At 41.8% G+C, this 24,760-nt stretch overlaps 1 protein-coding gene across 4 annotated transcripts in view; it reads left to right on the top strand.

Moving 5' to 3' along the window:
* Window positions 1–24,760, top strand: part of Drosha (drosha ribonuclease III) — a 119,914-nt gene that overhangs the window by 30,969 nt on the left and 64,185 nt on the right. For all 4 annotated transcript variants that reach the window (XM_052743088.1, XM_052743090.1, XM_052743089.1 and 1 more), the window contains 5 exons: window positions 2,089–2,175; window positions 4,535–4,621; window positions 11,465–11,536; window positions 13,094–13,175; window positions 14,123–14,197. In XM_052743088.1, coding sequence (XP_052599048.1) covers window positions 2,089–2,175; window positions 4,535–4,621; window positions 11,465–11,536; window positions 13,094–13,175; window positions 14,123–14,197 — 403 coding nt within the window. The remainder of the gene's footprint in view (window positions 1–2,088; window positions 2,176–4,534; window positions 4,622–11,464; window positions 11,537–13,093; window positions 13,176–14,122; window positions 14,198–24,760) is intronic.

Below are 24,760 nucleotides of genomic sequence, written 5' to 3'. Positions count from 1 at the left end.
TGTGGTGGTGTTGCCAGGATAAACTGCCTGAGCATTGGGCAGTACCTAAGACTATTTGAGATGTGGATTGAACTGATGGGGAAACAAGAGCCCTAGGGGCTGATTAACTGGGACTACCCAAGAGTCCCGAGCATGATGGCTGGATATTAAGGTGGGATTCCTCTGAGAAAGTGAGTCACCACTCTCACTTCTGTGGGAGGGTCCGGAGAGTGAATAGTGACTGGATCCCACTGGGAAACCAGGAATGCTCCACAGTTGGCTTGGTCGCTTTGTTCTGTTTTTTTTGACCTGCTTCAGCTTTCTGTATGAACTTCTTGTCTCTGCTATGGAAACTGTTACCAGGCACAGTATGGCAGAATGATTCTTAAGACCACTCTGGGCCCCCTCTTTGGGGATGATTGACAGGAGGATGGTCTGGATGCTGTGGGTAGGAAGTGTGCTCCTGGTTTTCAGAGCTGACTGCCAGATGGTGTGTCTCTGGTTGCTGCTATTTAGGAGTGTGGCTTGTTCCGAAAGTCTTGGCATCATGATGCCGCCGAACAAGAGGCCTAAGGAAAAGCTTATCTGCAGAGAGTACAAGTGTTGTTTGTCAGTGGGGGAATCTGGATGAGTATCTGCTGATGGGCCCAGCAGAGCCCACGGAATCACAGAACCTCACCCTTACTCTCTTCTGCGGAGAGCATGGCCTTCAATATGGAGAGTGCCAACCCCTGTGATGCCTGCCAGCAGCTGTTGGTGCAGTGTTCTCATGCCACAAACAGCTATTACAGCTGAGCACAGGTCTAATGTATGTATTTCCTTGCAGCATAAATTGCAGACTGCATCCTTTCCATACAAACATAAGGAAACAGTATGCTCAAGTCTCCCAGGCACTTCTCAGAGTTGTTACTCTGCTTGACTGATCAGGAGCCCTGTGATCTGTAGAGTGTTTATGCTGAGTGAGATGTTGTTATTCACCGCTTAGGATATGGTTAAGGAGCCAGCTGCCACATACATAATTGGCTCAGATAAAAAAGCATTCACCCAGACACCATTGAGTCCACATAAAGGTATGCCCCTGGTATGGGTGCAATTCACAGATGTAGTCTGCAGTTCACGGACCAAGAAATACAACAGCTGGTAGCCGACTACTAAAGTGGTAAGAATGTTACCGTAAAACAAGGCTTACCCTGGCAGGGCATGCACACATGTTCCTATACTCTGCTGCAGGAGCTGTTCATGGCCTGCTACATACTGCACTCTAGTACAAGCCTCCTCACATTAAGGTCTTAAAGTGGGGAAGGAAGGGGACTAGGAATACAGTCAGGCATGTCCCAAAGGATGTTTGCAAGTGCTATCTCCACAGGAGAAGAGCACCTTGGGATCAGATGTTTTACAGTTTGGGACCCTACCACTGGCTAAAGATCCTGTGGAGCTGATGGCGTAGCTGCTAAGAGTTAAGTAGGCTCCTTGGGGTCTTTGCCCTGGAAAGGTCAAGGAACTCATGACAACAGTAGTCCATCTACTTTGTGCTACTTTCGGGCCTTTGCAGGCTCATCTGCCTTCTAAAGAGACCCCGGGCAGCTGCCTGCAGAGTGAGTAGAGCCGTTTCTACAGGTTGTATGCCAGATAGGGCTCCCAAATAGGCTCCTGGTTGGCAAGCTGTGAGTGCTTCCAAAGCCTCCTGGATGCTGACGTCACTTACATATCTACTTGTACTGAATAGAACCAGATTATACCAATAATGATTCCCGCTATGGGTACTGGGGGTCTAGCCGTGTCCCCCAAGTACTCAACTGATGACAGATACCCATTCATTGAGACCATGTATTTGGTGGGGGACATAAAACCTGCAGACACTTCTGGTCTCACTGAACACCAGATCACAGGTCCGTTTGGTCCCCACTTCACTAGTGCGTATGGAGAAGGTTGAGAACCCGTGACTAGCCACATCTTTTTGTTCATTTAGTTAATCCATAGTAAAGTGAATCGTCTGTGGAGGAACACACAGAAAAGCAGTTGTCGGATGTGAAACTGACAATATAGTTCCTTTTAAAAGACAATGATTTTCTACTTCATTTGTAAAACATTCTCATTTTGTTCCCCCAGGCAATCAAGCCCTGTCGTCCCATGACCAACAACGCTGGACGACTTTTCCACTATCGGATTACTGTCTCCCCTCCTACCAACTTTTTAGTAAGTTACTGATGAACTCCCATTCTAGCCTAGGATGGCCTGGAACTTATGGCATTTCTCCTGCCTCATTTCCAAAGTGCTGGGATTATTGGCATGAGCCTCTAATTCAGTTCTTACATTGTTTTTACTTTTAAAATCATTATGTTGATAGAATTTGGCTTTATCATGATGTTTATTTCAGCTTTCTTCCCCCACATTTTATTGTGTCTTTTTTATTTGTAATGGTACCACGCAATAACCAAGTTTATAATAGCCAGTGAATTATGAAGCTGTTATTGGAGCAGTAGAGTGGGAAGCATAAAGTAGGGCATTTCCATGTTTTAAAAGTCAGTGGGCAGATTATTGTCTTGTGTCTAAATCAGAAAATTCAATGTATAATATGACAATATGGTAATATGGTGTACTTATGCACATGTACTATGTTCTAGGTACCATTCTAAGTGGTTAGCACAGTTAATTTAATTTTCACGATCGTAACTGTGTATATATTATCCATACTACCCACTTGGGACATTAGTTCCTATTTTGTAGATGAGCCTGAGTAATTTGCTCAGGTACTAAGTAGCGTGGTGGTTTTCAGAAGCCAGGAGTCTGCTCCAGTGTACATGTCTATATGCTACGCTGTGCTGCATTGCCTTTCACATTATGAAGTTGGTTAATTCTGGTAAATACATCGAGAAGTCTTGATTTCAAAATTATTCATAATTACATATTTTAATAACTTTATTTAGCTATACTTCTTGTGTCATTAAAAGCTTTACCCATATAAATTGTATAATTCATGATGTTTAGCATAATTACAGACTTGTAAAACCATCACCACAATCTAACTTTAGAACTTTTTTATCCTAAGAGAAACTTTATATCCTTTAGGTGGTGTGTGTCTGTGGACTTGGCTAGCCTAGACTTTTCATAGAGATCATATGGTAGCTGCTTTTTCTATGTCTCTGCTCTTTTAAAGATTTGTCCGTGTTGTGGCACGTATCAGTACTTCACTCCCCTTTCTCCTTTATGTTCTTCTTTTCAGCGCAGGGTCCCTTGTATACTAGGCAAGCACTCTGCCACAGAGGAGCTCTGCAACCTACATCCTTTATGGTTTCTTTTCATGGCCAAGTACTATTCCCTTACGGAGTGTGTGTCTGTGCGTGTGTGCGTGCGTGCGTGTGTGTGTGTGTGTGTGTGTGTGTGTGTGTGTGTGTGTGTGTTGTATAGCTACAGCATGTTTCATTTGTTCATTTATTACATTGATGGACTTTGGGTTGTTTCCATTGTCCGCTATTGTGAATAATGCTGATAGTAGTATCTGTGTGGGACTAAGGACATGGCTCAGCAGTTTAGGGAACTTGCTGCTCTTCCAGAAGATCCTCTTTTGGCAGCACCCACATGGCTGCTCACAACCATCTGTAACTCCAGTTCCCGAGGATCTGATTCCCTTTTCTAGCTGCTGTGGGCACCAAGCCTGCAAATGGTATACAGACATGCGCATGAAATAAAATTGGATATGCGAGGGATTGGGGGAGATGGATGACGGAGAAGGGGGAAAGTAATATAATTATATTTTTATTACATTTTAATAAAAGTATTTTTATGACTCTATTAGTCTTCTTGAGTCACTCAAATAGAAAGTGACAGCTTAATTGACAAAAGAAATGATGTGTATATGGATAATCTTTAGTTCTTTCTGGTTCTTATTTATAATTTGTGAAATAATGTTTAGTACCTAGGTAAGAAGTGTCTTTTAGGCTACCAATCTTTATAATTTGCTTCACATTTGACATTTAATATCAAAAGGATTGGCTATTAAGAATGTCATACAAGGAAGAGAGTGTCTCGTGGTGAGATTGACGTGTCTGTCATGGAATTTCAGGTTCTGTTTTTAGGTCACTGAAGTCTTTGGCATTGCATGGTCCCTGGCCTGCTGCAGTGTTTGGGCTGTCTTCTCCTGGGGAGGATGGGGATGCAGCTGTGGGGTTGAGCTTCCGGCACGTCGAGGCCCTCAGGCTCTTCTCTATTGTGGTGTCAGTCTATTTGTTCAGTTATGGGATTAAAGAAAATGAATTTCTAGAAAATGAAGCTATAGGATAGCCTTTAATCTTCTTTATGGTGTCCATAATAAGCATCATTGGTTATTTAATTATATAGTATGCTGCGTAACATCTGAAGTCAGAGAATTTCATCAAGCCAGAGCATTCCCTTTAAAATTAATCTTTAGTGTATGTTTCCTGATATTTGGAAAAACATTGAGTCTACAAAGTTGCTTTTGTTTCTGCCTTGAGTTACTTTGGGTCTGGGTGGCTTCCTGCACATGCGAATGATATCATTAATTTAAATCCTGTCTCGTGTTCTTGTTTACTTTTAGACCGACAGGCCGACAGTTATAGAGTACGATGATCATGAGTATATCTTTGAAGGATTTTCTATGTTTGCACATGCCCCTCTGACCAATGTAAGTATGTGCCAGTTGGCTCCTTTCTCCTTCTTACGTCTCCTGCCTCCCCTGCCTTTCCCTTATCTGTCCTTCCCCCAAATCAAGATAGACCCCTTTATGTGTTCATCAGTTACTCTCCATCCCACCTGTGTGAGCTGTGGGACGGCTGCCGCAGTGTGTCAGGTGGGACTGTGAGTCTGCTAATGAGTCACAGGTTTGGGCTACATTACATGGTGTAAGTAAACGTGTTAGAATAACATTTAGAGAGTGTGAAAAATGGAGAGAGGAGGATAAACTGTGGAGTGATGTGATAAGCTGTTTTTGGGTTGATTGTCCTTAAAGGAAAGTTGGAAGTTGAGACATAATATATATATATATATATATATATATATATATATATATATATATATATATATATATATATAATGTCTCTGAGCAAAAGAAAAGAACAGGACTTGTTCAGGACACTAGGTTTCTGCTTTTGAATCCCGGGACTGTACCTGTGTTCAGAGACGTGGTGATATTTGTGTGGGTATTAGAGATGCTTTTCTGGGCATCAGTCCAAATGGATGCTCTGTGTCTGGGCATCAGAATTGTCCTGTTTTGAAGTTGGCCGCCTTGGGCATTGCCCTGCAGGTCTGGTCCTCAGGTTGGACAGTGGACGGCTGGAGCAGTGCTGGGAAGAGTGCGGCAGTTCTTTACCTGGGCCGAGGGTCCTGTGGGGCCTAGTGAGCTGGAGTTTGGTGTGCAGCTTGCCTGCAGTCGGGAAGCCATCTTAGTGCTGTCTACTTGGAACCCGGAGTTTTCCATAGAGGCTGAGAATCAAGTCTTGATCTTACCATGCTTCTATCCATCATTCCACTTTATTAAGTAGATATGACTAGGTAGTGGTACTGACTTAAAACAGTGTTTTCTTATTTTCCATATTCTATGATATATCATAACCCTGTGGAAGTTTTCTAACTTTTTGGATTTTTGAGACAAAGTCTCACTAGGTAGCCCAAGCTGGCCTGGAGCTTGTATAGGTCAGGGTCTTTGAACTCAGGATCCTCCTGCCTTAGTCTGTTCCAGAGTGCAGGCGTACGCAACCATACCTGGTTTTGTTTTGGAGAGTTTTCTTTCAGAAGATTATACTATAAATACTCAAAAACATATATATATGTTGTGGTAGCACTCCCATATTTGTCTCTCACTGCCCTCCCCTCTCCCTCCTCTCCCACTTAGTTCCTTTCTCTCTCCCCAAATAGTCTCCTTCTGCCTTCATTCCACATATGCACATCTCCATCTCTATGTCTGTCTGTCTGCCTATGAACCCAGATTTCTGTTTGTTTGTTTGTTTTGTTTTGTTTTTCAAGACAGGGTTTCTCTGTGTAGCTTTGTGCCTTTCCTGGAACTCACTCTGTAGCCCAGGCTGGCCTCGAACTCACAGAGATCCGCCTGGCTCTGCCTCCCGAGTGCTGGGATTAAAGGCGTGCGCCACCACCGCCCGGCTTGAACCCAGATTTTTAATATCAGAAAATATGCAATATTTCGTCTCCCCATCTCCCTTACTTATTAATGCTTTCCCTTTTAGAACTCTTCCCCCTCATTTCCCCTTTTACTTTCATGTCACATAAGATGCTAGACATTTTTAGAATTTCAGTAGTTTCTTTGCTGTGTTTATGTGTCTCAGACAGTCAAATTCTTTGTTTACCAAATTCCAGTCTTAAGTCTTGATGGCCTTAAAAGTTCTGTAGTCTACTAACCTCCACTTTTTATGCCAATTTTGTTGGCATGGAAACACTTAAGCTTATCTGTCACCTTACCTCTTAATTCCCTAGATGTCATATAGCTCTCACTTTGACTTTCGGGTCACCTGAATCAGAGAAGACAAACTGTGGCTTTGTAGATACCAATTTGGGGCATGTAGTGAACTCCATTTGCTGACTCTGTGGTCTGACACTAAACTGTACACCTTGGTTTCATTGTCTGTGGATGGGGTATTAGTTATGTTAGGTGAAGGATAAATGCACTGGCACATGGCAAATATTTATCATGGTAATTGATGCATAATAAATATTGGCACCTCATTTTGGAAAAGATATCAGATAGATGACTTTGAACATTTTCGTTCTTTTTTGCTTTTTATTTTATGTTGGACAGGTAATTCTTTGGGCTTTGTTAATGATAGCTATGTTTAGGATTTTAGTTAGTCAGACCTTTTTTTTTTTTTTCCAAAAGAAAGATTTATTTTTTAATATTTATTTTGTGTCTGTGTGTGGGTATGTGTGTGGGAGTGCAGGTGCCCATGGAGGCTAGAGGCATCAGATCACCTGGAGATGGAGTTAAAAGAGGTTGTGAGCTGCCCGATGTGGGTGTTAGGAATGGATCTCTGGTCTTCGTTGGGAGCAGCAAGTGCTATTAACTGCTGAGCCACTGACTCAGCATATTTAAAAAGAGAATTTTATCTATCTATCTATCTATCTATCTATCTATCTATCTATCTATCTATCTGTCTGTCTATTTATTTTTGTGAGACAGATCTTACTATATGATCCAGATTGGCCTTGAAATATACATTTGCTTTTCTAGAGCAGTTTCAGTTTTACAGCAAAAGTGAGTAGAAAATGATATTTTTGTAAAGATAATTTTTTAATAGTTTCCCAGCACATGGCATGAGAAAGTTTGGCACTGAGAGGCAGTTATACCAAATGAGTCAGTTTTTCTTTGTTAAAAGAGATGAAACCAGAAACAAAACTCCAAAATCCCTGACCTCAGCATGTGTTTCATATAAATGCTGAATGTCTTTTAAAAACTTGAGGACTTTAGTCATAACAAGGAGCCTTGTCATTTTTGTGAGTGATGTGGAGAATAGCAATTGAATTTTGAGTTAAGGATTCTAAAGTTCACAGAGCTAGAGCCATCAAAGATCTCTTGAATTTGTAATAGACTCCCATAAGGTTTTTAGACTGCATTACTGACCTGATCCATTTCTTAGAACGAGCCCATCAGCAGGAAGGGTCTAGAGGTGACGGTTGTGTGGACTCTTGACCAGAGCTGACTCTGACAGGTAATCCGAAGGTCTTGAATTGAAGTGGATTGAAAGCTTTGCTGGCTAAGTGTGTAGCACATTCTGGATGGATTGTATCCTGTCATGTAGGACACTTGTGGTTCTTTGTAATACCTGATGTTGTTTGGGGCTTTGACACTGCAAAAGGTGCATTAATTGCACAGTGTCACATAACATTCTCATATGCCCAAGAAAACCCCATGATCATTCTGTGATCAAGAACTTGGTTGGGGGCCTGGAGAGATGACTCAGAGGCTAAGAGCACTGGCTGCTCCTCCAGAGGTCCTAAGTTCAATTCCCAGAAACCACATGGTGGCTCACAACCATCTGTAATGAGATCTGGTGCCCTCTTCTGGTGTGCAGGCAGAACACTGTATACATAATAAATAAATAAATCTTTAAAAAAAAAAAAAGAACTTGGTTGGTTTTCCATTTTTTCTGATCACTGATGATTCATTTCATCACTCACTCACTAGAAAAAGGATTGATTGATTGTATAGATTTGGGGGGGGTACTAATGAATTAATTTTGCCATTATGGGTTCGGGTTTAATATCAGCATGCAGCACTGTGTACTTTTGAGTAATCAAACCTGTTTTGGGAAGCGCTAGGCATTTGTGTTAGTTTGTGGGTTGATGGAAGCTGCTCTGGTGACCTTTGAATAGCAGTGGATAGAGAGAGGACAAGTTCTCTGAGTCTTAGAAAGACATGAGGCTGTGAGCTGGTGAGCAGTGGTGCCTTTCCAGCAGAGTGCCTCTCTGGAGGCCTCTGGTGGTGTGGATGGAAGTCCCGAGTGTGCCCTAAGGAGTGCCCCGGAAGTGAGTTCTGCTGCGAGGAGGTGGGGACCGTTCTGTTTGCATCTTTCTGCAGTCCTTCCTCACAGGCTAGGAAGGAGGACAGGTCCTACTTCTGCTCTTGCTCTGCCTGCCTTCTGTGTATTTTTCCCTCCTGTGTCCTCTCTTGCTGGATGTTCCAACACCACCCGTGGTCTTCGTTCCGCTCTCAAGAAGTTTAACAGTTGTCGTTAGTAGCTTTGCCCTGCTCTCTCTCTAGACTGTCCTGTCTGTCGGCATGTGCTCTTCGATGGCCCCTCGGGCATTGCCTCAGTTAGGGTTTCTGTTGCTGTGCTGAAACACCATGACCAAAAGCAAGTTGATCAGGGAAGGAAGGGTCTGTTTTACTTAACAGTTTGTAGTCCATCATCCAGAGAAGTCAGAAAGAGCAGACACTCAAGGCAGGAACTGATACAGAGGCCACAGAGGATCCCTACTTACTTACTGGCTTGCTCCTCATGACTTGTGGAGCCATGAGTTTCTTCGGGGGACAACTTTGTGGATTTCTGCATTGGCATTGGTGCCGTTGTGATTGCCCTGGTGACCCAAGCCCAGGGATCCAGTACTTGTTCTCAGTTCTTTCCTCTCATGACAGAATGGTCAGTAAGGTCCCCTAGCTGTATTTAAAACTTGTCGCTCTTTCCAGCCGTGCCTTATGTGGACTGTAGCCTGGTCTTCTGGCCTTTGCACTCTCTCCAAGCCATTTCCACAGTTTATGTCGTGGCCCATCTGAGTGTAAACTGAGGTAGTCTCTTTTGGGGATGTACTTGAAAGAGATTGGATGTAGTGGTAGACCCTGGCCCCAGTGTGGTTTATAAGGAGGGCATGACAGTGTTCCTTCCCCGCTAGCTTCTCTCTGTGTGCACTGTGCTTTCTGAAGAGCTCAGTGACCTTCCAGGTCCCTTTTCTTTGTGTTCCAGTACCTGCACCCCTCACCTGGATGGATGTGTCTGTGTACCCTTGGGTTTGTTTCTTTTTCCCCCCCACCCCCAATATCTTTGAGCAGATCCTGCTATATTTCTTTGGCTGACCTAGAACCTACTGTCTAGACTAGGCTGTCCTCAGCTATCCTGCCTGTACCTCCCAAGTGCTGGTATTAGAGAGCTGTGCCTGGCGTCCTGCTGGTCTTACAAAGCAACCCAAACGTTAGCTGGACCGCTCATGCTTTGTCATATGCTGGTTTTAGTTGTATTTACGATGTGCCACATTCTCTTTGTACTTGTTTACATCCCTTTTCCAAATCCTTGCCTTTTTTCTTTTTTGTTTTTGAGATGGGGTCTCACTTTGCTTTCCAGGCTGGCCTGGGATTCATGATCCTCCTGCCTCTGCCTCAGGAGCTTTAGGGTTGTAGGAGTTATGCCATCTTACTGGACTCTAGATCCTTGATTTTTAATACAGGGCCTATGACTTATTCTAAAGTTTAAACCTTATACAGGCGTTAGTAAAGAATGGGTATTTTAAAACCAGGCTAAATTGTGTGCCAATTTGTAACTCTCGCGAGTATTTTAAATGTCTGTGGGGTTAAAGTAGGTTGTAATAATAATAGTGTACTAAGCATATTGTTTTGGTTAGCTGAGGACTGGGGACATAATATGTCCAGTAGTTGGAAATGAATCCTGTAGTAAAATTATAACAAAAGTTAAAGGTAGCAACCACTGTATTTAAAAAAAAAAAAAAAAAAAAAAAAAAGAATAAGAAAGACTACCTAAGAGCTAAACTTCATTTCCAGTAGATGGCATTGTAAGACTGTTTTTCTGTTTTCTTACTATCCTTTTTTGCTGGGAGAATTAAAATTTGTTTCTTTCTGACAGCTGTGGTTTGTAAAAGTGATTACAATGTTTCATGGACAGATTGCTAAGCCAGAAAGAGCGTGTAACACATCTACAGGGCCTCTGGTTTCAATTATTGTGCCCAGCTAGCCAGCTCGGTAACCTCCTTCCTTGCCTTCCTTGCCTTCCTCATCCTTTTATTCATTCAGAAATCTATTTATGGAAAACTCCTGTGTCTAGATATTAGGCTAGTGTCTGATGATGCACTGGGAAGATAAGACAGCTGTGGATTAGTTCATGCTGAACCTTCAGTTTCTCCCATGCTCTGGGTATTAGAATGGGGAATGACGAGTGTGTTCTCTGGTAGGTAAGAGGTGGGTCTAGAATAAGAATTCCCACTTGACCAGCAGCCTGCTCCTTTATACAAGGCCCCTACCTGATGGCTCTCGTAGTTTTTCCCTCTCTCCCAGTGCATAATGGTCAAACTTTCGTTTTAGGGCACCCGTGATAGTTGCCTGAGTAAATATGGCGAACTGTTAGATCAGTGCCTGGCCTAGCAAATACCAGCTACTATTTTTTTTTTTTTTTTTACTTACTACCACAGCTGCTCTGGCCCCAGAACCAGACAGGCAGCATGCATTGTGCCCTGATCAATGAACTAAGTGTATGTAACTGATACATTATTGGGCTGCCATTCTTGACCCGTGTGAAGATTAAAGGTCAAATTAGTACGTGATTGGTTTTATTATTTCTTTGTAGAGGTGACATGTTTGAGTTTAGTGTGTTCTTGTTGTGTTTGTGGTGCTTTGCTAATCACATTAATGAAGTATCAGTATTATTGCTGTCTCTCATAGAAGCTCGGTCAGAGAGATTCTAATTCTTGCCATTAGAGTGCAGTATTTTGGGGCTGGGTGTGGTGACACATTGCCTTTAATACCAGTGCTCAGGAGGCCGAGGCTTGCAAATTTCTCTGAGTTTGAGGCCAGCCTCGTCTAGTCTACACAAGAGTTCCAGACAAGCCAGGGCTACAGAGTGAGACCCTATCTCAAAAAACAAACAAAGGAAGCAGTTGAAAGTCATGCCTAAGGTTGTTACCAGGTTGGGTGAAGGTAAACTTCATTTGGTTCATGGTCATCTGAGTCAGAGAGCAAACTCTTCATTACGAGCCTGCCGAGAAATGCTGGGAAACTCAACAGCTCTTCTTCTTGCAGATCCCACTGTGTAAAGTGATTAGATTCAACATAGACTACACAATTCATTTTATTGAGGAGATGATGCCTGAGGTAAGAGAAAGGATTGCTTTACAGCTTAATGTATTTTATTCTGCTTTTATAAACTTTTTTCCCCTTAAAAAAACAAACCAACAAAAACCCCAAAAAACATCAACACAATTGAAGTTGGTCAGCTCCAGCTTTTTGCTGCTTCAGACCCCTGAAATACCATGTTCACTGTTGAAAGGGTTGCTATAATGTCGCTCTGATACCACAGTTCAAAAATGTAAACCATTGACCTGTTTCTGAACCCATATCTTCTCGTCTGCATCTGCTGATAGTCACCGTACATCTGTTCTCAGCTTTGCTAAAGGGACAGAGTTTGGGCCCTGGCCAGTCTCACAGAGAGGACTGGAACAGTGAAACCGAATGCAAGAGCTGTTGGAATAATCTTGCTCATTATCTCCAGTGACAAGATCAGTGCCGGCTTCATTTTTCTTCCCATATATTTACATTTTTTCCTAATTGTTTTTCATTGCAGATGCTAAACAGCAGATTTATCTAAATATATGCAAGAGATTTAAAATTCCAAAGTAAGATTAATGTGAATCTCAGAATGATTCATTGCCTGATCTGGAATTTAGTGTTGTCAACAAATCACACTGAGAAACAACAGCTAGACGGCAGACAAGCCTGTGCGCTTGATGCGTTGGAGTTGGGGTCAATTTCTGGAGCCCGTGGCTCTTGGGATTTGTTTAACTGGGAAGCATTGTCATGGATGGCAGGGAGAAATGGGGAGGGATTGATGGGCCTGATGTGCATTCTAAATTCCCACCTCTTTCACTCTGGGCCCGTTGGGATCATCCTACCTGGATTTAAATGGCTTAAAGAACAAGGGCTGCCCCCTCCGTTGGTGAGGGGAGGTTTCAGCTTCTCTTTTGCTTCTGTTTGGTTCTAAGGTCATAAGCCTTCACTTATCGTTGTAAAACTTTATGATTCCTGACGTGATCTCATGCAGGCTGATTTATGAACCCTGAGCTAAACAAGTAGGTGGGAGACGGAGGAGACGAAACTGACTTGCAGATGATATGTCTTCTGTGTAGCTTGTCTGCAGGAGGAAGTTTGGTAGACTTCTACAGTTTTCCTCAGCCCTTTTATTTGCCTCTATTAACACTTCAAAATTTTTGGTACAAAAATTGGTAAAATTTGGTAACTTGGCAACAGTGATCCTGGGTGTGGGGTAGGGTGGGATGGGAGTGGAGGACAGGCTAGTTAGCTTGCAGGTGTGTGTGTAGCCTGAGTTCACATAAAGCTCCAGGAGAGTCTTATACATTTTACAATTAGATCAGAAGGCCATGACAGAAGTAAGACTTTAAGCTTCAGATATTTTATTTGTACACGAAAAAGAGCTGAGTTGACATTTTTGTAGCAATCCTAATGGCATTATTGTCTACTTCATTTCTCTTTGAAATCGGCAAGCCATTTTAGGACAGTGGCCAAGCTGTGTAGGGAATACTTTTAGTGTGTAGTTTCAACAAACCCTTTGAGATACTTGGCTAGGACAAGTTAAAACTTCAGTTAATATGTATTTGCAGATCTATAGTAATTTGGTTTTGACTTATTTTTCAGAATTTTTGTGTAAAAGGACTTGAGCTGTTTTCACTGTTCCTATTCAGAGATATTTTGGAATTATATGACTGGAATCTTAAAGGTAAATAATACGGCTTAAAAAAAAAGCAATTCTTCTAAGATGTATGTCACAGTGTGTATAAAAGCTTACATGAAATGGTGTAGGCATAGATGAAGTTTTTTTTTTTTTTTACTTTGTAAATACCTAAGTCAAAGCACGACATCTATAGGAATACTTGCAATCATCGGACAGGAATAAGTGGTTATGGATTTTGCTTCATGTAGTTTATCAGTGCCTATTAGCCAAGAAGATGGTACCAGTTATTACTAGTACAACTACCTTATTTATGTGTATTAGAGGAAAAAAATCTCAGTGATTAATATTTTAAATATAATGACTATTACTGTAATAAACTTGTAAGATAGCAGTTTATTAAATTAGAGAACCGATTGCTCACTAAAACATACATGCATGTGCAGATTAAAGATCTGCGGGTGTCCATGTTCCAGAAAATGTTTAAATTGGCTTATTTTTAAAGTTGTGTATTGAAGGAAGCCTTTTTGAAGCTAGTTTTTAAATGAAATGAATGAGTAGCTTTTAAAACCAAGTGCATGGCATAAATGGTTTCCTAAACCAATGGCATCGTTTAGTTCTTCTAGTGTATTGATTAAACACTGAAGGAATTAACATATATGCACATGTGATATAGTGCTGTGGTTCAGTTATAACAAAGGCGTTGGTGTGTTTTGATTTAAGAAGTGCTTTGCTGTGTGCTCTGGCTCCTTGGCTTGCTCTCTCCCCGTGAGCTGCTGCTGTAGGCCCCTCATTGCGGTCCTCATAGACGCTGTGGCAGCTGCTGCTGATGGATTGAGCTGTTGAGGCAGGGTGGAGGGAGTGGCACTTTTTATGTCCCTGCTTCTGGTGGTGGTTTTTTGTGGTCCCCATAAATCTTGGGAATTAAGTTGCAGCGTTGGCTCTCTAAGGCTGTTTGATTTCTTTCTTCTTTTCTTTCTCCTTGTTTGCTTTAGGTCCTTTGTTTGAAGACAGTCCTCCCTGCTGCCCAAGATTTCATTTCATGCCACGTTTTGTACGGTTTCTTCCAGGTAAATCTTTCGGCTTGTCAGTGACCTGGTGTGACTGTGTGTCTGAAAATAAGCCTGCCATTCTCCTGTCAGTCTTTAGGGACAACTTTTCCATGTTGGATGCTGTTAATTATCTACTTCTCAGGTTGAACTAGGAAATGTAAAACTTTACATGCTGATTGATACCTTTCATAATTTACCATACTCCTCAGTTTGGTGAGCAATAGGTGAATTGATTTATACACTTTGAAAATGTACTCAGTAAAATGTCGTGAAAGATAAAATAATAGAAAAATACATATTGCTTAATTCTGTGTATGGTCAATTGGAAAACTATTAGTGAAAAATTTAATTTATAATGTATTTATAGCTATGTTAAAATGACTGCAATAGTAGTTATATTAAGGTGGTAGGATGTAGGAGATTATTTTCTATTTTGATAGATAAGTTTAAATTATTTTGCAATGAAAATAAATATATAATTGTTCTCCCTTTAAATTAAAATATATAAGTAAATGAGTAATTTAGTTTGTAAAGTAATGTTTGTTTTCTGATTTTTTTTTTCTCAAGAATATACTTGTAAGATATGGCAATTTTTAGTATTGTGAATGATTGGGTCTTCAATGAAATCTTTTGGAAACCTTATTTGCCATCTTTTTCTTGGAGTCTTCTACCGTCCATCTCATTCTCCGATCTTATCTTTACCTGCTCTCTTCAGTGCTGAGCGGTCTTGCAGAGCTTTGCTACAGCTGAGTGACCATCTCCTGCCATTCTTCCCTGGGCTGTGTAATGTTTTCCTTTTTCTACTCCAATGGCTGCTGCAGCACAGTCACTGAGTCCTTGAGTAAAACCTTGAACCATGCCAACACTGAGTGGAATTGTTCCTGGACCTGAGCTCCAGTATTTCACTTCCGACGCCATCTTTTGTATTCCAGTATGTCTTGTTTTAGCTGACTCCACCCCTTCTCGTGTGCACAGCCACATTTCTTTGCCTTCTTTACTAAGTTCTCTCACTTGGCTCTTTCTGTCCCTCTGGTCCCTGTGCTGTTACCTCTGGCCATGTCATCATTCCAGCCCACCCGCCTTTGCTAATGTGTGAACCACTCAGGAATCGGAGGGAGGAAATACAGCTGCTGCCCTCCGCGTGTCTGCAGCTGAGCTAGAGAGCTGGTCTCAGTGTAGCTTTTCTGCGTGGTTCTCCATGTCACTTGGGGAAATCCAGCTCTGCACTCATGCTTTGTGCCTGCCTCTCGTTCTGAGGTGGCTTGGCTGGCCTTCCCCATGCGTTGGAACCTGACCGATGCCGGCTTCCTCCAGCGGTTTTAGTCTGTTTCACCCCAAGTTCTGCTGGGGTGTCAACTCCCCTCCCTCCCTGTCCAGTCCACTGTGGCCTGTGACATCAAGGCCAGCCTCCTGCAGAACAGTGCAGAGGACCTGTTGCAGTTCTGCCCTCTTCCTGAGGTGGGCCCTGGGCTCCTGGTGCTGTCCTTCATTTTGGCTTCTTTGGTTCCTCCTTAGTTGCTTTTATTTGTCTGCTATTTCCCTGGAGAATGTGAGGAAAGAAGACTCTTTTTTTCAAGGCCGTCACACTGGCTTATTTTTATGTTAGGATAGCATCACTTGTATTTTTACTATTATTGTTATTGTTGATTTCGTTTAGGAAATGTATTCAGAAGCTGCTTTTCCTTGTTGCTTCTGGTTTCATTTCAAGTGAATGGATCTTTGATTTCATAATGGAGCTTCAGGAGCAAGCGTCTTAGAAAATAGTATTAGTGAGACATTGTGGAAAAGCCTGCCCTCTCTGTACCTCTCTCCTCTCAGCATTTTATCACCAAACAAATCTATAAGAAAGTAGGCAGTTTTAAAGCCATCATATAGAAAAATCTTACTTTATGGGATTTCAAGTGTACAAAATGCTTCTCATAACTATAGGATAACATTTACGCTGTCATAAATGAAAAGGTCTATTGCTTTATTTTAAAACAGGATTTGCTTTCGTATTAGACTTGCCCCTGAAAATATACAGATTTTAAAAACCTTGAAGGCTACAGAACAATACCCACTATATAAAATTCTTCTTGGACTGGGCGGCACATGGTTGATTTGTTTTTCACAATATGACTTCATTAAAGATCATTTCAAGAAGGAAGTGAAAGCCACATTTGATATGTATTTCCATATGTTTCTATGCATGAGTTTTTTTCTTATATAGTTACATTAGTCTTACACCCTATTTTTAAATAATTCATTGAGCAGATGGGTAGTTTTTAAGGATTCTGTTCTTTAGTGCCAGATTTCTCATCAAAGGAAGCAGAGCAGTTCTGTTGCTGTGAGAAAGACGCTGTTACTCTTTAACATCAGGCCCAGGCAGGCTCTTCTCTCCTCTTTCCTTCCCACATCATTTCCTTCCTTTGTAAAAAACATTCAACCAGTTGCTCCTTTGAGGCCAAGAATAAACACTCTCCCCCCTCCCCACCCCTCCCTCTCCTCCATTGACAGAGTCTTAAACTAGACACCTTGATGCCATGTCTCTCCCGGTGCTGGTGGTGCAGGTGTGTGCCGCCATGTCTCTCCCGGTGCTGATGGTGCAGGTGTGTGCCGCCATGTCTCTCCCAGTGCTGGTGGTGCAGGTGTGTGCCGCCATGTCTCTCCTAGTGCTGACGGTACAGATGTGTGCCGCCATGTCTCTCCCCGTGCCGACAGTACAGGTGTGTGCCACTATGTCCAATTCATCTGCTTTTTGCATTATCAGTGATCATGTTGTTCTCAGCACCTATCAGGGACTCCTTAAATACCTGCTTGCTGATCTTAGTGTGTCATAATAGCACATTATTTATTTTTATTTTATATGTATATGTGAGTGCCTGCATGTATGTATGTGTGCCATGTGTGTACATGGTGCCCACGGAGGACACGAGAGGACATTAAATCTTGGAAATGGAGTTACAGATAGTTGGGAGTCATCATGTGGGTGCTGGGAAGTGAACCCAGACCCTCTGCAAAAGCAGCAAATGCTCTTAAACCTCAGCCATCTTTCCGACCCGACGGTACTTACTTAAATGTTGATGTTTTAGTTATTCATGAAGGTGCTTTTCAAACATTTGTTATTGCCTCTACCCTGCTTTCATGTTTTTTTTCTTTTTAAAATGTTTAAAAAGACATTCTTACTATGTGGCCCAGGTTTTCTCACTACATAGCTCAGGCTAGCCTCAAACTCATTTTTTTCCTTATGCTTCAAAGCCTCCTAAGTGTTAGAATTATGAGCATGTATCACCGAGCCTGGTTTTTGCCTTTCCTTTTCCTCCGCCCATGTTCTAACTGCCCAACCCTGCTTAGCTTCCAAGCCACATCAGCTTGGGTATTTTCAGGGTGATAAGGCTTTAGACTGTACCTCATTTTTCTAAAGTAAAGCTTTAGTCAAACTGTGGCAAAGTACTGACAAGTGCATACATCCTAAGGATGGATCTCAGTGAATTTTTATGAAGTAAATGTGACTGTTTTCAGTACCCAGATCAAGACTACCAGTGTCTGAGAATCCACTCTGGACCAACCCGTTCATTGTCCAGAACCTCGATAGAGACCCCTGTTCTGGCCTGCAACACTGTGCACTAGGTTTACCTGCCTTTGAACTATATAAACTGGAATTTTATATTTTCTTTTGTTAAGTCTACTGTTGCTGTAATTGGTTCATTTGCCTAGTTGTGCCATTTTATATGATATGATTAAAATAAACTTACCTGATTAATGGACATTTGAATATTGTCAGATTTCATAGCTATGTGAAGTATATGTATATTGAAGTAGCATATATATGTACGTTAAAGACCTGTACCTTCTGCATATATGTCTTCTGAGCTATGCATAGGAATGGAAGTTATCAGTGTTTTATATTAAGTTTTATAGTTCTTTCAATTTTCAAAAACGATCATGCCATCAGTAGCGTGTAAAAGTTCACATTCTTCACAGCATTTGACGCCTCCCTCACTACCCACTCTCCATCCCTCCCCAGACCTCTTCGTTCTCTAGTGTTTCTGGGCCAGGCCCCAGCTGCTTCAACGTCGTCTTTTTCAGTTTAGCTCTGCTGATAGTGTTCAGAAGGACCCCAAGTTCTTGTTTGTTGGTTTGGTTTGTTTTTTGCTTTAGTGCAGTGACTAATGAAATGTAGATCACTTTATCCTCTTACCATTTCTTACTATTTTTTGAAGTAGTAGTTCAAATCTTGCCCATTGTTTAATTGAGTAATGTCTAAATGTCTACCTTTCCCCATATTTATTTGCAGAATTTGTAAATCTACTATATATGGCATTTTCTTTTAATTTTAAAATTTCATTTTTTAAGGTGTGTGTGCGTGTGTGCGTGTGCATGGCATGGCACACACATGGAGTCAAAGGGAAGGTCTCAGGAGTTGGCTCTCTCCTGCAGCTGTGGAATCTGGGAGCAAACAGGTCTTCAAGCTGTTGTGCAAGTGTCTCTGGTTGCCGAGCATCTCACAGGCCCCTTTTGTCTCCTTTGAAACAATCTCCTCTCACTGTAGCACAGGCTGGCCCAGAACTCACTGTGCACTACAGGCTGGTCTTGAACTTCTGTTAGTTCTGCATCAGTTTCCTGAGTGCTGGGATTCCAGGCACAGGCACCTTGCCTGTCCATGTGAGCTGCTCTTTGCCAACACATTCTCCATGGATTGCTTTTTTATAATCTGCATGGTGCTTCGTGATGAGCAGAAACTCCTAATCTTAGTGCTATGCTCTGGCTTACATTTGTGGTTTTCTCATTTCTACAGCTTTTTGTATCTTGTTCAGACTTGCCTGTTCTAATGTCATCATGATTTTCTTCCATGTCTTCTTCATTTTAAATTTATACTCTGTCTTGATTTTTTTAATAATTGGTATAAAATGTAGGCCCAATCTCTTCATCTTCAATATAGACATCAATTACTGCATATCATTTATTAAAGACATTTCTTCACAAATTGGACTGTTTTTGTCGTCCGCCCTTAATCAGGATGCCTTGGTTAGTGTTCACAAACAACACAAGAGAAAAAAAAAATGAAAGCTGAGCACACATTTCTGCTTATGTTTTAATCTGCATGAGGCATGTTATGCTTTGCTCTTCAAATGAGATTGTGTTGAGCATGCTACATAACTTGCCCTTTTCACTCCAAAACACCTCAGACATTTTTCTGTGTAAATGTTTTGTGTCATTTTTAATATATTGACAAAGAAGAGAATTCTGTATTACTGATGGCTGTGACTTTTCTGACAATTGTTGAGGTGATGAATAGTTTGAGGGTTCCCTGTTTTACCTATTCCATAGAGTACTTCAGCAGAAGTCCTATGCATTTGTCCATTTACGTTCTGTGTTTCTAAAGATAGAATTCTAGAAATAAGATTGCTTTGTTAATAGAGCACACACAGTTTAAAGAAGAAAAAGTGGCCAGATTACCTCTGGCCAAGAATTTTGGTAAAGTATTAAGTATTCTTTTGAAAAAGTTATTTGCTGACTGAATATTACTATCTATTCTCTACAGTTTTGTCCAAGATGCAAAACATAATGCCATTGTTAGTGTGTACATGTTTCTTAAATTTCTGAGGACTAGATAGTTTTTCTGTATTTCTTTTCTTTCTTTCTTTCTTTCTTTCTTTCTTTCTTTCTTCTTTCTTCTTCTTCTTCTTCTTCTTCTTCTTCTTCTTCTTCTTCTTCTTATTATTATTATTATTATTATTATTATTATTATTATTATTTTGGTATTTCAAGACAGGCTTTCTCTGTGTAGTTTTGGTACCTGTCCTAGATCTCGCTCTGTAGACCAGGCTGGCCTCAAACTCACAGAGATCCGCCTGGCTCTGCCTCCCCCAAGTGCTGGAATTAAAGATGTGTGCTACCACTGCTCGGCTCAGTTTTTCTGTTTCAAGTCTTTTTATTCTTTTATTTATATTTTTGTAAAACATGTTTTCATTTACGACTTTGAAAAAAAATAATGGAGACATGGTCTCACTGTTGCTCTGGCTGGCTTGGAACTCATGTAGACCAGGCTGGCCTTGAACTCACAACACCTCCACCTGCTTCCCCAGTGTTGGGATTAAAGGATTAAAGGGATTAATGGTGCCTGACTTGCAGTCTACTGATAACAATGTATTATAATACTAAATTGAATGATAAAGTTTTATCATTTTTCTGATTTGAAGACATCTATCTCTGTTGCTTCGCGCATATGTACAAACCCCTGCTTGATAGTGTAAACTAGGCATTGTTCAGCGCGTGCAAGTTTGACAGAAACCAAGTCGGAGCAGCTGCTGTATTCAGACTTTCGGAATCTTCTTCCACTTGTCCCTCTTGAATCCTGCTCTTCCCTCTGGTGGTAAAGTGACTGGGAGGAACTAGACGCAGGTGAAGATTTTGTTCTGACCATAGCTGAGGGGAACAGGAAGTGACTGCAGAGGAGAGTCTGTGCACTGCTTGCGTCTTCATGGGAGTGAGAGGGAAATCCTGAGTCCGTTTTCCAGATCGACTATCTAGCAAATTGATTTTGGAAACAGCCCCGTCTGGAGCGGTAGTTGTCAGGTATGGCTGGCTGGAGGCCAGGAGGATGAGAGGGTCTTTCAACATTTCTAGGAAGTAAGTGTATTTGGGGAACTTCAATTGATACAGCATCTTTAAATTTTTTATTGCTATTTTATTTTAAAAATTTAATGTGTATGAGTGTTTTCCCTGCGTGTATGTGCACCAGCATACATGCCTGATGGCCTTGGAGGCCAGATGAGTACATTGTACTCAATCAAGAGGTTGATTTGGAGTTCTGTGCATATGAGTGCTGGGATCGCAACTCAGGTCCTCTGTAATAGCAGCAAGTGCTCTTAACTTCTAAGCCATCTTTAGCTCCTAATATAACTTTACACTTTGAAATTAAAAATACTTATTATGAATACCAACTTTAGAAAATAAAATCATTCCAGATTGTCTTGGTAGGAATATGTGGAAGGCGTAGTAATATAGTTAATCTCAGTGTAAAGAAAGGGGCAAGTATTTTTATATCCTTTGAGTTGAGTGTTAGTTATTCCATTGATAAATACTTGGTCAAGCAGCCATATATTTAACACAGATTCCCTAACAAATTGTCCCCCTCTTCCAAATAACCAAGCAATATAAACGGAGGGAGTTGGGTCTTTGAGAAACAGTTTATAAAGTCTGTCAGTTCATTAATGACTGTCCAGATTCATTCCCTGAAACACAAACTCCGGTTCTTCCCGAATAATGAGCCGTTGTCACGGTTCCAGCCCCAGAGCTGGCAGAATTCCTGCTAACCTTAGCTTACCCGCTCTAATTTCTCATTTGTATCATGTCCTATTTATCCTAGCCAACGAGATAAAAATTACTTTGTTGCCTTCAGTGACATAATTCCATAAATCCCCAACATAAACATGTAGCAAACCAGACAAACCCAAAGAGCCAATTCATTAGCATGGGCAAATTCATGGCAGCGTGAGAGCAAGTGGCCATATGATTAATCTGCTTCAGAAAGTATTCCACAAATATTTATTATGGTGTCTCTCTGCTCGGCGGGGTGTGAGGGGTACAGCTTGTACTCCGTGGGCTGGTACAGGGCTCTTAGGCCTAGTCTAACTCTTATAGTATTTCCATGCAGATTGCATTCCGAGTCTCAGTCCCCTTTCTGGATGAACCTTTCACCTCAGCCCGCCTGTCCTGAGTTTCTGCGTTTTCCCACAGTTGTAAATGACTGTCTTTTGAAGCTGCCATGTGAATTATTCCGTAGATTGTTGGCATGGATTTATTTTCTCTTCCAGCAGCAGCAGCAGCTTTGCACCTGAGAAGTATTTGCGTGTTTAATTATGTCCAGTTTCTGTGCTGCTGGAAAAGCAGGCTTGCTCCCAACCCAAACCGGAGACTGGGTGGTTGGCGTCTTCGTAAGCATTTATTGGCCTTGTTTTTCAGCTTGCAGATATTCCTGTCCTAAACTGGGCAGTACCCACACCACGTGTTCAGTAGAATCTGAGACTTTAAGCGACAAGTCAGTCTGTAGACTTAAGTATTTTCCTCTGCTAGTAGCTCTTTAGCTTTTCACTTTAAATGAGATACCGCTCATCCAGTTCACTGCATGTGAAGTGCGTGGAGTCAGCCAGGCAGAACTGCCCCCAGAGAGCCCCCGTTGCTGTTTTTACCTTATCTGTTGACGTTTGCTCCTTCCCCACGCGCCTTCCTCTCCCGTAACAATATGGAGACTTTTCCAGATCTAAGGCGGACAACATTTCGCTTCTTACAGAGTGTAGTCACCTGTTCACTTTACAGTGTCCCTTGTCTGCCTGTTCCCCTCAGACTCCTCGGAAGCTGAGAGCTTAACACGTCATCATTGCTTCCTCATGCAATCAAAACTGAAAAGGAAGACAGAAGCGTTCTCTGTCTCTGTCACTCTCTCTGAGACAGGGTCTTGCTCTGTAGCCCAGGGTAGAACTTAACAGAGTAGCCCAGGCTGGCCTCAAACTTGCAGTGATCCTCCTGCCTCTGCCTCTGAAGAACTGGATGACAGAAATGTAGCATCTTTGTCTACAAACGTAGACTTGGCTTTCTCATCACTTTACGTTCAAAAGACGACGGCATCCCTGAGGGCGAGATGCAGAGGACGAGAGAAGTGGCAGGGGAGGCAGGTCTGTCTTCTACAGGAGCTTGGGGTTGTGATCATGCCTGCCCCAAAACAGAATCCCTAAGTCTGAGGTCCTTACTCACCTGTTTGACTGAATCACCTCACTATGGACCCATCTTTTTTGCTTTTTTCTTTCTTTCTTTCTTTTTTTTTTTTTTTTTTTGTTTGTCAAGACAGGATTTCTCTGTAGCTTTGGAGCCTGTCCTGGAACTCACTCTGTAGACCAGGTTGGCCTCGAACTCACAGAGATCCGCCTGTCTCTGCCTCTCGAGTGCTGGGATTATAGGTGTGCGCCACCACCACCTGGCGGACCCATCTCTTAATACCTTCTTCCTGTTGGGGATAAAGATTTTGTTTACATTGTTAACTTGGCACGGTCTGGAAGTCACCTGGGAAGAAGTCTTAATGAGGAATTGTCTAGAGTAGGTTGCCTATGGACATGTCAGTGGTGGATTATCTTGGTCGGTTAGTTGATGTGGTATGTCCCAGCCTAAAAATGGGCTCTGCCAGTTGCTAGGTTTGGGTCCTGGACTGTATAAAAGAGAAAGTGAGCTGAGGACATACACACAGGCATGCTTGCATTCACTTCTGCCTACACTTTGTTTTTAATTGCATAGATTTATTTATTGAGAGGAAACTTCTTTTTTAATATTTTTTTTTTTTAGATTTACTTATTTTATGTATATGAGTGCTGTATCTGTATGTACACCTGCCAGAAGAGGGCATCAGATCTTATTATAGATGGTTGTGAGCCACCAAGTGGTTGCTGGGAATTGAACTCAGGACCTCTGGAAGAGCTGCTAGTGCTGTTAGCCACTGAGTTCTCTCTCCAGTCCCCATTTCTGCCTACTCTTAACTGTTGATGTGTTATGACTAGCTGTTTCAACTTCCTGCAGCTTTGACTTACCCCAAATAAAGTGCTGTATCCCAGAACTGTAAGCTAAAATAAACCCTTACTTCCCTTTAAAAAAAATAAAAGTTGCCTTTTTTTTCTTTTAAATATTATTTACATATTTGTGTGTGTTTTATGTTCAGGCACACACGAGGACACAAACACATACACAGGCGTGTCATGGCATGCATGTAGAGGTCAGAGGGCACCTTATGGGAGCTGCTCCCTTCCTACCCCCAAATGGGTCTCAGGAGTCAAACTCTGGTCGTCAGGCTTAGTGCAGGTACCTTTATCCACCGAGCCATGTTGTTGGTCCCCCCAGGCTGCTTTTTTTTATCAGTGTGTTTTATCACAATAGACATGAAACCAGGACAGATGTCAACATACTAATTTTGAGGGACACACCTTTCCATCTGTAACACCATGGGAGTTTGCTAGTCAAAAGTGAATATTGGCTTTAAGGTAGATGTCTTCTAATAAGGTGTAAAAATACCACTGCTGTGAACAGTAATCTTGGGTCAGATAGAATACACCTTTGGGTAGTTTCTTTGTATTTAGATATGTTTTTAAGAGGCTCATGGTCTTTGATGAAGATAATTTGTTTTCAGAATGTTATTTCTTTTAGGACTTTAGTGATTAGTCATTATTAACTTAGGTACTTCTTGAGAGCCTAAGGCTTGTAGATTTTGTTTGGAGTGGGCATAATTGCAACATGGGACCACTCACAGAGTCTGGCACCTAATGCTAGAAAACATCCTCCAGTTGTAAAATAAAACACCAAGCTCATAGTGAGTGCTGTAACGCTCTTCGATCATTGCCGTCCTGCTGCCCCTCTGCCTCTCTCCTGCCTGATTATTGTGTCCTCCATACCAGCCTTGCAGTTCCCGGAGCATACCCATCTCACTCCATCTTGGACTTTTGCTGATTCTTCTTCTCAGATACTCTGCCCCTTGTGATGGTCAGTTTTAATTGTCAACTTTACACAGTCTAGAATTACCTGGGCAAAGTGACTCCATGAGGGATTGCGTACATTAGG

Source organism: Peromyscus californicus, unplaced genomic scaffold (genome assembly GCF_007827085.1).
Source record: "Peromyscus californicus insignis strain IS unplaced genomic scaffold, ASM782708v3 Scaffold_18__1_contigs__length_77618521, whole genome shotgun sequence".
Lineage (NCBI taxonomy): Eukaryota > Metazoa > Chordata > Mammalia > Rodentia > Cricetidae > Peromyscus > Peromyscus californicus.
The sequence above is the reverse complement of the archived record's forward strand: the minus strand, read 5'-3'. Positions and strand labels throughout refer to the sequence as shown.